The sequence below is a fragment of the Labrus bergylta genome, chromosome 1 (assembly GCF_963930695.1).
Source record: "Labrus bergylta chromosome 1, fLabBer1.1, whole genome shotgun sequence".
In the NCBI taxonomy this organism is placed as follows: domain Eukaryota; kingdom Metazoa; phylum Chordata; class Actinopteri; order Labriformes; family Labridae; genus Labrus; species Labrus bergylta.
Genome location: NC_089195.1, coordinates 14,430,450 through 14,444,360, shown reverse-complemented (window position 1 = coordinate 14,444,360; position 13,911 = coordinate 14,430,450). Strand labels below are relative to the sequence as shown.

Genomic DNA, 13,911 nt, shown 5'->3' with positions numbered 1-13,911 from the left:
CTTTTTATGTGTTTGTAAAAGGAACCTCCATCTTCTCTCAGTCAGTCTGACTGGCGTCCCTGCAGCAACATAAACAAGGCCGCTTCCTGTTCTGCTCAGTTTGTTTTATGTGTGTTGTAAACATGCTCTGCATCTTTTTGTCTTATCTGTTCTTTCTCCTTATTCCTATTTCCTCCCCCTCTTCCATCCTTCGCCTTCTTCCTGTCCTCCCTCCTTTTTCTGCTTCTTTATTCCCTCCTCCTCTTCATCACTGTATTTGGACCTCTCCTACTTGCTCCTCTGCTCATTTTCCTCTGAAAGAAAGAAGGAGAAAAATAAAACGTAAAACATTATTACCACTTCCTGGTTCTGGTCCAATGGCAGTGCATTACTGCCTGCTCACAAGTGACCGTAAGTTAATGGAGGCATTCAGAGAGCCTCTCTGGCATTAGACTGAAGACAGCTGCAATTGGATTAGTGTGAAACTGGATCTGGTTTGTGGTGTGTTCGGATGTGGAGGCTGATGGTAGTCTCTCATCCTAAACGAGGTCTGACCCACTCATTGCGGTCGACCTCTGACATGATGGATGAAGCCATTTGAATGAATTAATATTTACTGTGTGATTGACCCGCTGGTTGTTTAAGGAGAAAAGAGTTCTTGAGTTCTTACTGCACTCAGGTGAGATATTTAAATAATTCTGAGGCTATATATGCCATCCAGTTCCAGTTACTGCCATCAGGTAAACGCTACTAAGTCCCTCTGGCCCGGAAAAACATCTTCAAAAAATCCTTCATTCCCTCTGCAATAACCATTCTGAACAAAATCAAATAGACCCCCCTTTTTAGAAACTGTTGTTTTTAAGTCCTCTTTTAATGTACTGCACGTTCTGTATTTAATATAAGTTGTGTTTATTGTTGTTGTTAAAGGAGAATTTCTGTCTCTGTTGGGACAGACAATAACGTCTATCTATCTATCTATCTATCATGAGTATGTTAGGTAATTCTTGTTATGGCTGACATTGAAGTTGGCCAAACGGTCTTGTCGGCCTGCTGTCTTCCTTTCAGGAAAAAGCCAACAACAGTTCTGGTACAAGTGACCACAAATAAATCAATAACTGACACTGAACAAGCAAACAAGTGTAGGGCATGGTAATCATGTTTTTACTTGGTTTTAACCATGTTTCTTCTTGAGAAATCGTCATAAAAAGGGCTAGAAGCATAAATATAAGCAGACTTTTGACAGGTTTTTGTTCCTCCTTTATAAAAAACAAAATGTTTTCTCTTGACATAAAAATCAGCATGATGCGCTCACAAATCTTAACCGTGAACTTCTTTGTTGCTTGGTGCAGGAGGAGGAGGAGGGGGAGGAGGAAGAAGAGGAGGAGGGGAGGTTATGAGGAGTCACTTAGGGGGAAACCAGAGATAAACGAGAGGAGAGAGGAGGATGGGGGAAGACAAAGAGTGAGGCAGAGAGAGAGAGTGAGAGAAATCTGTTTACTTGTTGACATGTTAATCATCATGACATGTAAAGTCTGAAGTTACAGGAAGAGGGCATCCCATGAAGAGTTGTGTCTCTGTGGAGCTTTTAGGACTTCTTATTTGGATCTTTCTCGTGAGGAGGAGAAGGAGTGGCGCTACTAAACATCCAAATTCTTCTCTTTGTAACTGAAAAATCTGTTATTCAATTAGCCTGATATTTTTTTTTTGAGCTTCAGCCTTTAATCCACAACTACTGGAACTTTCTGTATTTCGTTTCTTACTTCTTTTTTAAAAAATCTGAATACTCGTACTGCGAGGATGTGGTCTTGTATTACCGACTTCTTCACGTATGAAACCACAAAGTCTGTGGTCGTGAAGAGCTGGACCATCGGCATCATCAACCGCGTCGTCCAACTCCTCATCATCACCTACTTTATCGGGTCAGTATTTCTCTTGCTTTATATCAATCTGGTGAAATTAAAACAACACATGCGCACATTTATAGGAGAAGATTTAATGTGTAAGGAGTTAATTGTTGGATCACACACCCTGAATAGTTGACAGATGTTCAGAGCACACCTGGCTCAAGATGATAGGATACATTTAAATGTAAATATAATGCATTTTAAAGCTTTTTATACCATCATAAATATTTTTAATTCTGTAAAATATTGTGTAATATCAGCTTTAAGATCACTTTATGAAAGTCTTGATCGCTCAATAACCAAATATAATTTTTTTTTTGCATATTTTGAAGCAGATTAACATCTCAAACCCTGTCTGTTTTAGTTTAACGGCCTAAAAGTTGATTGTTATTTTAGTTTAATGTTAAAAACGTTCTCTGGTAAAGGTGAGAAAAAGACAAAGAAAATTCACCCCCATTAAATCCATCACTTCAATGCAGTGTTGAGTAATCTATGGAGACTTTCTGATTGTGAAATTGTCCATAAACACTTGTGTCGACTAAAATAAATGGAAATGGAAGAGGTGAAAAATTATCATCGGCTGGGTCCTCTACAATAACAATATTTATAAGATATGCCTGTCCTGCCTGGCATTTCTGACCTTCTGTCGGCCTTTTCAATTTTGAAGACATTTCTGGTACACTTACAAGATCAAGCCGGTGGGTGGTGACGAACATCCACTGACATCGCTGATGTGAAACCATTCCATCAAAACCCATTATTGTGTGTGTGTGTGTGTGTGTGTGTGTGTGTGTGTGTGTGTGTGTGTGACACTTAGGGTTCAAGACCTAGTCAAGACCAAGACCATAAGTATCACTCACTAAGACCGTAACAACGGGAAGGTTGCGGCCGTAACCGGGGGATAAAAATCTATTCTTTTAGAAAGGGCCGTGTTCCTGCTAATCACAGTAATGATGTGGAAAAATAACCAATCAGTCGTGATCTTGACCAGTCTTGACCAGTCTTGATTTAAAATCCAGAGTCCGCCCAGTCTGAGACCGAGACAAGACAGAGCAAAAATGCTTTCAATTCCAAGACGATACAGAGACCTTGAAATAGTGGTCTCGAGACCAAGATCGATTTCGAGTACTAAAACACCAGTGTGTTTGTGTGCATTTCAGGTGGGTGTTTGTCTATGAGAAGGCCTACCAGATAAGGGACACAGCTGTTGAATCTTCAGTGATGACCAAAGTGAAAGGTTTTGGAGTCTACAACAACAAATTGATGGACGTGGCAGACTACGTCACTCCTACTCAGGTAAGAACAGACCGACGGATGATCAACAACAGGATGCCAGAGTTAGCGAGAAAGCTAATTCACAATATTTTAGGATGAATCAAGCTAAAATAAAATCGTAAGTGGACCTTAAAAGTCCTTACTTCAAGGCATTGGACAAAAAAATATCACATTTGTTTGAAAAATGTGGTGCACCCATGGGCCACCACAATGCCCCCTCTAGTGGCGGCCCTGTTGTCCCTGTGTTTTTATTTGGTGACCAATGTAATGTAATTGAAACAAACATAATTGAATCTATTTTATTTTACATTTAAGCTCGTAAATTATAGTTTCTGTAAATACTGCAATCCTGAAATGAGATTTGAATGCATTTCTTTCTAAACATGTCTATCGATTTTACACTGAACAAGTATCAGAACAGGTAAATCAACAATACTTGTAAAAGCAATGAATTAAATCACATCTCTCTCATCGTTGAGTTTTATAGACCACTCTCTGTTTGGCCTCGCTGGTAAATGAATATTTGTTTGCTTTGTAAACAACTGTTTAAAAGGTGTTATATTTTCAAAGGTATTATTGTTGTTATCATTATTCTTTGTCTGCAGGGAGCTTCAGTCTTCTGTATCATCACCAAAATGATCACGACAGAAAACCAGGTCCAAGGATATTGCCCTGAGGTCAGACATTGTCGCTTTGAATCCTCCAAAACTACCACCATTATATTAATGTATACCTTTACTAATACTTCCTTTATCATTAAAACCACGCTACATGAGCATAATTAAAAAAGGGAACAATTTTCCTGTTAGTGTTTGACTGATTAAAAGTCACATATTATGCTCCTTTTTATCCAGTTTAAATAACTCTCAGGAGTCTCCGAAACATGTCTGTGAAGTTTCTTGTTCTAATTCCACTCTGATCCTATATTTGATCATGCCTATAAACCCCTCTATTTCAGCCCTGCTCAGAACAGGCTGTTTCTGTGTCTGTACCTTTAAATGTAAATTAGCTTTGTCTGACCACACCCCCTCTCTGGAAGGGCTTGGGTGTCTCGGGCTTTCTCGCTCCATGCCCTATTGTTTACGGTGAGAAGGCAGACTGAGAGGGCAGAACAAACACATAGCTGTGGGAGTGTCGCCCACCTGGGGGAGGGGTTACTGCCCTTTGTGATGTCATGAAGGGAAAATCTCCTAACAGCCTGCTCATATAGATATTGCTCATATTGTCATTTGCTCTACTGCTCATTACTGTTGCTTGTGTGATTGTGTGTGATTCCCAGAGTGAGCAGAAGTACAATTGTTCTCAGGAAAAAGATTGCACAAAGTTTCGCAACAGGTCGGGAAGTTATGGTGAGATCTGTCTGTTTCTCCTCAATACAAAATGAATAGCTTTGATCAAACAAATGCATATAAAATGTATGTTTAATTTGTTTGTTAAGTCGTTTTCACACATGCACGCCTAAAAATTTCTATACATTTTTGGGCAGACTGCCCTTGAAATCTTCTAGAGTTGCACCTCACAGATGAGGGTGGGTAGGCCGGGGTTGGGGGCGTCTCAGGTCGCAGAACATGACTTGAAATTAGCAACTGGGAAATGGTGGACTAGGCAACAGAGACGGCTATACAATGCTATAATGAAAATATTTGTCTTTATATCAATGTTAGGTTTAGTTCGGCAGAATCACAATGTCAATAAAAGAGCAGAGAAGAACGGATGAACAGAAAACGTAATGCAGCCGTTTAATTATGTGCACCAAGATCATAGCGGTCTCATTCATACACTCTATGCACTGACTCCAGTCACAGAACATAAAAGTCACTCTCCCCGCCCATTGGGCAGAGGTGAATTCTCCGGAGAATATCCTGCTGTGTTCTCACATCAGCTCACTCGGGCTTGCTGTAGAAAACATAATAGGGGGCTGTCAGGAGAAACTCTGAACGAAAAATTTGACAGTTTCAATCACACATACAGCTCCTCCTGCAAATATCAGGAGTCTTTCAGGAGTTTTCTGCAAGTGTGAAAGCCCTATAAGAGTTTTCTTGCATGACACCTTCACATTACCTCCTGCTCCTTCAGTGTGCATTAAGTTTTTCTTTCCCCGCTCAGGAATTCTCACAGGGAGATGTGTTGCTTTCAACAAGACAAACAAGATGTGTGAGATCAAAGGATGGTGTCCTGCCGAGATCGACACCATCAAGACGTAAGTCTGAACTCTGCATCATGATGATTAAAATGCCTTTTACACCCAAGTTAAAGAACAACACAATCAAAAAATGAATCCCAACAGCAGTAGACCAGCAACTCCCACGTTCTCATTGATAGTCTTATTTTACTTTGAGAGGTCTTAAATTATAAACGGCACTTTGAGTGAGACATTTGTGAATACTTCATCAAATCCACACTGTTTAGTTAGTGTTATAGTCTATGTTTTTTTTTTAATTCTTTTTTGTGGATATGCTTTTTCGCGATTCAAGGGATGGTAAGCGTTTACATCAGTGTATTACGTCATACACATTCACAAACCATGAATGATAAAGAGAAGGAGAAGATGGAGAAATACAAGTTCAAGGAATTTAAGAAGCACTGATGTTACGTGTTTAAGCCTAAAAGGTATAAAATTTGATTCTAGCGACCAAACTGATCTTTTTTCCTTCCTTTTCTCTTGTTTGCAGAATGCCAATGATGGAAGTGGAGAATTTCACCATTTTCATTAAGAACAGCATCCGCTTCCCAACCTTCAACTACACCAAGTATGACTGTTATGATTTGAAATCTGAGAAGGATGATTACACATTGTAGTGGCATGCTGATATGATGACATGTTTTTCGTTACACAGAGGGAACTTTCTTCCTAACATCACTAACTCGTACATCCAGAATTGTAGATTTGACATGGTCAACAACACGTACTGCCCCATCTTCAGAGTCGGAGATGTGGTACGCTACGCACAGCAGAACTTCACCAAACTGGCAGATAAGGTACATGCAAGACGTTTCTTTTGAGGTCCGAGTCAAAAATCGAAATTGCAAAGAGAGTCTTACAGTATATCAGCGACTTCTCACGAGTTCCACTGTTGCAGATAGTTTACCAAAGCTGAAATAAAATCAGAAGAGTTTTGCTTAAGTTCCCGTCATCCTGATTGTTTGGTGTAACTTTAACAGTTTTCAATATGAGGGTGGTTAGTTGTAAGCTGACTTATTGTTAGCGCACAGTGATTCTCCGTTTGCACTACACTGTGGCCAATTTCTAGAAAATGAAAGCGCAGCAGCTTTCAAGCAGGCTGCCCCTGACATCTTCCTGAGTTGCCTGGTCACACATGTACCTCACAGCGGGAGGCTATCCCTGTTGGATGGGTGAGGGGGGAAGATCAGGAGGCAAGACATGTTGTAATAAGACCAATAATAAATTTGGTCTTTTTATCAAAAGGTTGTTTTTTTTTTCAATTGCCTGAAAATCTCAAGGTCAAGGTAAACTTTATTATCCCTGATGGGCAATTTGCTTTACAGCCAGCAGTGAGTCTGAAATACACACAACACACAACAAAGGGGGGGGGGGGGGGGGGGTTACATCATATTGTTGAGGAGAACAATCTCATGAAGTCTTTGAGGGTTTTGAGCGTGTGTGAAAGCACAATTAAGTGTGTCATTGGTTACTCTGGCTGAACCACTGCAAATTTGAAGTATGGGAGAAGGAAATGCCTCCCTTGCAGCCAATAAGTTGTAGTTGTGTGACCATGCACGATTTCCAGTGGTTACAAAATCTTACCATCTGTAACTGAAATGACTAGTTAAAAAACTTGTCAGACTAAAGTCTCTTCAATGGCCCTTTTGATACTGCGTTTTCGCAAAACTGCCGTAATGTAGCTCAGCCGCCATTACGTCTTTGTACATTCAAATTGATTCCACAACGGTGAAATATCGGTGTCCCAATCAGTAAATTCACATGATTTCAGCAGTAGCAGGAGCTCCACATGCACACGCAGTCAAATATGTACAAACACACACAGAGCTGCACTACCCCACTGGCTCCATTGATCCTCTCTCACCTCTGCATCACCTCTATTACTACCTCCCAAGGCAGTACAGAGGGAAGATCACTTCTTCCCCCCAATATGCCTCAGTGACATTCAGATTGAATACAAACCGTCACAGGGACTTAAATATCGTTCCTTGAAAAAGCAGTTCTGAATAGGGATAAGGTCTTCCGATTTGTTAGGGACTGCTTCTGAGTCTCCTGTCAGGTTCAGAAGTCTTTATGTTTGGGACAATTTAATCGGCTCGTTATAACTCCTGCTATTTCTTTGGTATAGAATTCCATCATATCATCTGCATACAAATAACGTCTATCGCTTGTAATCTGTCTGATTTTTACATTTCTGTCAGGGAGGAGTGATTGGAATAAAGATCGGCTGGATATGTGATCTGGACAAGTCAGATGACGAGTGTAACCCCTCCTACTCGTTCACCCGACTGGATGCCATGTCAACCAAGAACGATGTCTCACCTGGCTACAATTTCAGGTAAATAGTTACTTGGTCTCATAAACTGAAACAGAGAACTCAAGTCTCCTGGTCAGATTGTCGTGAATTATTTTTACAGCTCTAAAAAGTCCCTATAGTTCCCTATAGGGAGAGGGTACACTGATTCCCAAGCTTAAAGTTTGTATTCATTTAAAGTGTCTATCCGCACAGGTTCGCTAAATACTTTAAAATGGAAAATGGGACAGATTACCGCAGTCTGGTCAAAGCCTACGCTATTAGGTTTGATGTTCTGGTCAATGGAAATGTGAGTATGCATCTGTGTGTCTGTGTGTTTATAAGCTCAATCAATATTACAAGGTTTAACTTAACATTTTGCTTCCTTGTTTGACAAGTTACGAGGTAAACCTGGTCAAATCTTTAATAATCAATATGGTCTTTGTGTATTACTGTAAGACAGGACAGCAACCTCAAGTTTTGAAAAAATAAGCCAATGTCAAAGTTTGTAAAAAGTTCAAAAAACCTGCAATTCCTCCAGTGTCCACTTGATGCCTGCAAATGCCTGCAAAAACCCAACAATCACTATTAGACTCCCAATTATAATGCCCATTGAGAAAGCAGAAATAAAAATGTTCACACACATAATAGTCTATGACAGATCATTTTTGTATAGGTAAAGACTGTATATGTGTGACTTTTTTAAAATAACTTTAAATAATTGACTGATATGTTGGCATGCTGTAGCTGTTTTTGAAACGGCTTAAGCCTGCCTAAATTCCACCTCTTTGCCTGTTTCTAGATTTATATAATATTAGTTTAATAAAATTTCCATTATGGCGACCACCATTGTTGGGCTTCAAAACACCTCTTTAGGAAACAATGTCTCTGACACCATCATTTTTTCAATGAGTAAGAAACTTTTAATTGACTGTGTTCAATCTCAACATTAAAGCTCCATAATTGTTACTCTGTGTAAAGTAGTTTAAGTGGCTTTTATAATCTTGTGAAGGAAAGCTCTCGAGACAGGCTGACTTAACAAACTTTTTTCCACATCAGTCACTTTATTCACAATGTAAACCTCAGAGAGAAATAAATACATGGGCATTAGAAAAGACCGTCAAATCATCATTACTACTGTATTTATAAAGTGTTGTAGATTTGTAGACAGAGATTATTGATAAAAAAAACCTTCCTTCGTAGGCAGGGAAGTTCAACATGATCCCGACACTCATCAACATGGTCGCAGCCTTCACATCAGTGGGAGTGGTGAGTATTGCCAACATTTTAGGAACAAGCCATGCAAGATTTGTTTATGTATCACCCATCTGTCATTAAGTTGCCTTTGTTATATGACAAGATTGATCGATGAAACTAAAAAAAACACAATTTTATCTTCAACTGTAGCCCTGTTTCTTCCAATCGGTTGATTTAGTTAGGATATGGTACTAATTTATTGGCATTTCCACAATGTTGTGTTGCTTTCAAACTAATTAAACACCAAAGTCATTAAATCAAACTAACCAGTTCAAGAAATTACGAGCGACTCCAATGTTTTGTGAGTTAAAATTGCTGTTTAGGTTGAAGGTTGGGATCCTTTTACCTTAACATTAAATGTTGTTGTTTTGATTCTTCAGGGCACAGTGCTGTGTGACATCATACTGCTGAACTTCCTGAAAGGAGCCGAGCAGTACAAGGCCAAGAAGTTTGAAGAGGTATAATAGACAGTTCCTAAAATACTCCATCACAATGTAAATTCACCCTATCCTTTCGTTTAGATTTATCCTTGTTGATAACCTTGAATGTGTGCTTTTCTCATTACTTGAAGCTGTAATCATGGACTTTTTTAGCAGCTTTGGGTGCACAATTTGTAAACTGTTTTGTTTAAGTTAAAAAAGTGACTTTTTATATGCATTTATACAGGTAACTATGTGAGAAATAGCATCACATTGTTCATCAGCAAATCGCTAGTTATTGGCTGCTGGAGAGATTATGTAAAGTGGGTTATTTTTAGTGTTTTCCCTGAAATCACCTCACCGCCTATTACTGTAATGAAGTGCATAAACTGTAGGCCTATATGAAAAGTGGAATAGGCTTAATTTATATTACTTATTGGTCTCTGGACAATCAATTTAAAGCATCGAGGTGCCATAAATTATCGTATTATCAAATGTGGGAGCCTTGACACAGCCCTCCACACATGCTTCACATGTCAGACCTGAGGCTAAGTCTTTGTCATATAAAGTCAATGTTTCCACAGCAGAAAACCAAAACACAAGGAAGTAAAAGAGGTCAAAATGCTCCGTGTAGAGAAAATGTTGTTAGTTGTGTTGGGTGATAATTCTCGTCATGTTAGTCACAGCAAGAAATCTAGATGTTTTTCTTAATCTTTAGATTAAACTAAATTTATTTGTTAAGCATACAGTTACTCTTTCTCTCTTCTGCAGGTGTCGGACAGCCCGCTGCACAATGGAAACGGCTTGTACCGCTCACAGCTGTCGCTTAGACATAACGAGGCCATCATGAGGTCCAGCGACTCGGGAGCGTTTTCTATTGAACAATACACCTAAAGCAGCGACTGAGGAAGACAAATGTGGGTCCACGGTTCTCTGAAATGCACCATATTGATTTGTACTATGTTACCCTGAGATATTTCAACAGCTGCTGACATGAAAAACTAACAAAAATAAAAATGAAAAAGAGTGATTTTGCATGGGGAGACTTTTGGCATGTGACTGAGCATTAGAACAGATATGAATATTAGAAGAAATAAAACCTGAATAATATGTCATGTTGGAGCTTTCTTTGCGTCTTCGTTGTGCCACATCTATCTTTTTTAATGAGATATCAGGAGAAAACCCGACACCTGGCAGGAATTCTTACACGTCTTCACACTTTTCTGCAACTTTATTTTTCTTTGAGAAATCTTCAAAACAATCTTACTGACATGCAGCTAAGTTCACAAGTTAAGAGATTCTGCTACTTGAAATCTGAACCTCATCTTTAAAACAATTTTTAGGTGTCATAGATTCATTTTTGGAACTACTCAAAAATAGTTTGGGTGTTTATGGTAGGGTTAGTTTGTGCCTTATGAACAGAGGCTGTAGCCTAGTCCTTGAAGCGATCGGCCATGGTTCAAATCCGACCTGCGGCTCTTATCCACATGTCATTCCCTACTGTTTCTCTCTCTCTCTCTCTCTCGATTTCAGACTCTATCCACTATCCTGTCTCTCCAATAAAGGCACAAAACAGCCTGAAATTAAATCTTTAACATAGGCCTATATACAGAGAGAGAGAGAGAGAGTTGCTTTAGGCGGATAAAAACAATCTGTTTCTCAAAACATTAAGGAAAGGACCCTACAGATAGTAAAGTAAAACTAAAAGTACAAAGCCTGGTTTGTCTTTGTTTAAGATGTTCGGCTACAGTATAGCCTATATGACTATTTAATTTCTTCTCAATTTGTTTCCATCACACGTTCAGCTGCTCTATCCCACGTCATGCTGTTAGAGCAGTTTACAATGAAGAACTTACCCAGTATATTTTATTTTATTTAGATCATAATCTTTTCAGTAATTTCCTTTGGTCCCATCTGCTTTGACCATAGACTGTAACGTACATTCCTAAATAAACCTCAGAAGTGACGTCATGCTATGGAAAGTGCGCATGCCCAATGACTCGGGTGGTTTTACATGCGCACGAGACGAGTGGACACGTCATTTCCTCGATGACAGCTAGGAGTCTGTGATTCCTGCTGCTTCTTGCAGGGGGCGCCAACGCAACAAAAAGCTACAATGAGGCCGCCCCTTTCTGCTCTAACGTCCTCAGTTAGCTATATATTTGGGACTTTTCCGGCACTCACCATTCAGCGACTTACAACTGAAGAATAATCATGTCAGGTAGAGGAAAGGGAGGTAAAGGACTTGGGAAAGGAGGCGCTAAGCGTCACCGTAAAGTTCTCCGTGATAACATCCAGGGAATCACTAAGCCCGCTATCCGCCGTCTGGCTCGCCGTGGTGGTGTGAAGCGTATCTCCGGTCTGATCTACGAGGAGACTCGCGGTGTGTTGAAGGTGTTTCTGGAGAACGTGATCCGTGATGCCGTCACCTACACCGAGCACGCAAAGAGGAAGACTGTCACCGCCATGGATGTGGTGTACGCCCTGAAGAGACAGGGACGTACTCTGTACGGATTCGGAGGATAAACATCCATCTCTGACAACCCTAAAACCAAAGGCCCTTTTAAGGGCCGCCCACCAACTCCTTAATGAGCAAACCTACCTGTACTTGACAAGCTACATTATGTTGTTTGCCCATTGGCCGTGTGTCACTTCGTGCATCAGTTCTTGCTCTGCATCCTCACTTGATTACAGCTGTGGGTTTTTGGAGGTGTTTCCTGCGTCTAAGTTGTACACACTCAACTAAATCTCGTAACTCCTAGACCTTCTCTTGAAACGAGCTTAAGTTCTCAGATTTTAACTTGATGTTAATCAATATGGTTCTACTGAGCCTGATATGGAGATTTTGTGTCAAGATCATTGTGCTACAACTAGTAGGCTATATGACAGAACCTAGTAGGCATTAATTACATTTAAGTCTGTAGGGCAACTACCCTTTTGAAAATGTAATTTATTATGGAAACCTTGTATTCTAAACATACAACATTAATACTTCACTGTGAAGGACTAATACAAAGTAAATGTTGTGCCAATATTTAAGTTATTAAAAGATATTTCAAACAAATGTTTCAAAAACTGGTTGGTGTGAAGTATTAAAGAAACCAATTAGTACATCCTAACTGCATCCAAAAAGATCAAAGTTGTCTTTACCTCATTTGTGTTTACAGTAAAAAAAAACATTGAGATTTGTTACCTGAAGCTTTGGGTTTAGCTCAGCTAGCTATCTACCTTAGTGCAAACATCTGGGTTTTGTCTATTCATTCTTTGTAGGAAGATGAACTTGTGCACAAAATCTGCTAAACTGCGTAATTCCTAGACATTACTAAACCCTAAACCTAAACATTAGTCCTCAGGTGTTAACTTGGTGTTGGTTCTCAATCATGGATACTTTTGGTCAGTATCAATGAAACCCTCAATTATTGTCTTAAAATGATTAAAAGATTATCGATCTCAGTTGGCATTCATTGCACCTTAGTCTTGGGAAAAGTTCAACATGTGTCCAGAATTTGATTTATTATGAACATGTGGATTCAAAATCAGGAACAATCATAATCCCAGTGAAAATGTTAAATTTGGGGTGAAGGAATGATGTAAAAAAAATATGCATTGTAGGTCAACATTTAGGTGACTTCTGATTCAAAAAGTGATTGGTGAAGACTTCGAAGTAGAACAATAAAAAGATTAGGACATTAATCAAACGAAATGGAGACGCACAAGTGGTCAAACGGACCAACACGGGATGTTTCCCCTGTCAAAGTGTTTAAATGTTATCAGGTATAGGGTTCAAGTACAGTCTTGGGTTGAAATCTCTGTAACCATGGAAACCTTGCCACACATGATCAGTTCAGCTGCTCTAAATACTGATCATTAGTCATTTTTGTTTTGGTCCCTGTCTTGAACTTTTCCCGTGGTCCTCCTGTTGTCATGGTAACACGTTTTTAAGATGTCCTCTCTGAGGTTGATTTATTAGCCCTCATGAAAGAAAGGATCACAGTGAAACCTGTCATTTTATTATTTTAAGTAGGCTAATCTTTAATTCAAATGTAATGTGAGTTAATGCAGACACATTTTGTTTATGGGTTAAAATTTCTGCTACTTAGAAATAAACCTGAACAGTTATTTGTGTTTCAAATGTTTAAAGACTTGAGTCTGTTAACTACAACCTACAGCCATGAGAGGGTCAGAAAAGAATCAAATATCACATTAAAGTTATCAGATCTAAATAGGCTATTGAACATTAGCACAACTGTGAAAGTCTTAGAATAATAAAGTTGTGATTTTGGATGATCATGTTTCTAAAAGAATATTTGTCTTTTCATGTAGCCTATAAGAGGAATAAGTTAAATTGGAAATTAGAAATATTTTCCATCCGTTTTTATTTGTTTGAAATGTAAGACCAACGGAAAAGAGCTTTAAAAATTAAAATGATTTAATTTAGATACACACACTTATGCTTACTACACTCACCACACTACTTTGGCTTTATTTTGCTCATCAGTCTGATGCTAACAAATGACATTTAGCCTCATCTTGAAATCAGCTGTGATTATAATGTGGATCTACATGTAGCGTATTCCTGATTAGTGAAGCTTGAAACACACT

The 13,911-nt window shown here is 39.1% G+C and overlaps 2 protein-coding genes across 2 annotated transcripts; both read left to right on the top strand.

Annotated features, from left to right (window-relative positions):
* Window positions 1-1,429: 1,429 nt before the first annotated feature.
* LOC109986908 (P2X purinoceptor 3) lies at window positions 1,430-10,413 on the top strand. Its single transcript, XM_020637770.3, has 12 exons — window positions 1,430-1,898; window positions 3,044-3,179; window positions 3,764-3,835; window positions 4,438-4,507; window positions 5,265-5,358; window positions 5,831-5,908; window positions 5,996-6,137; window positions 7,542-7,678; window positions 7,850-7,943; window positions 8,837-8,902; window positions 9,271-9,348; window positions 10,081-10,413. The coding sequence occupies exons 1-12, from the start codon at window positions 1,777-1,779 to the stop codon at window positions 10,201-10,203; spliced, it is 1,212 nt and encodes a 403-aa protein (XP_020493426.2). The 5' UTR covers window positions 1,430-1,776; the 3' UTR covers window positions 10,204-10,413.
* A 1,004-nt stretch (window positions 10,414-11,417) lies between these two features.
* LOC136179203 (histone H4) lies at window positions 11,418-13,815 on the top strand. Its single transcript, XM_065954615.1, has one exon. The coding sequence runs from the start codon at window positions 11,524-11,526 to the stop codon at window positions 11,833-11,835; it is 312 nt and encodes a 103-aa protein (XP_065810687.1). The 5' UTR covers window positions 11,418-11,523; the 3' UTR covers window positions 11,836-13,815.
* Window positions 13,816-13,911: the final 96 nt, after the last annotated feature.

What these genes read in the sequence shown, in the direction of transcription:
- LOC109986908 (XM_020637770.3), top strand. Translation starts at nt 1,777, where the DNA reads ATGTGGTCTTGTATTACCGACTTCTTCACGTATGAAACCACAAAGTCT. An exon ending in ACTACGTCACTCCTACTCAG is followed by an intron (nt 3,180 to 3,763) that starts GTAAGAACAGAC and finishes CTTTGTCTGCAG; the next exon opens with GGAGCTTCAGTCTTCTGTAT. An exon ending in CCAACCTTCAACTACACCAA is followed by an intron (nt 5,909 to 5,995) that starts GTATGACTGTTA and finishes TTCGTTACACAG; the next exon opens with AGGGAACTTTCTTCCTAACA.
- LOC136179203 (XM_065954615.1), top strand. Translation starts at nt 11,524, where the DNA reads ATGTCAGGTAGAGGAAAGGGAGGTAAAGGACTTGGGAAAGGAGGCGCT.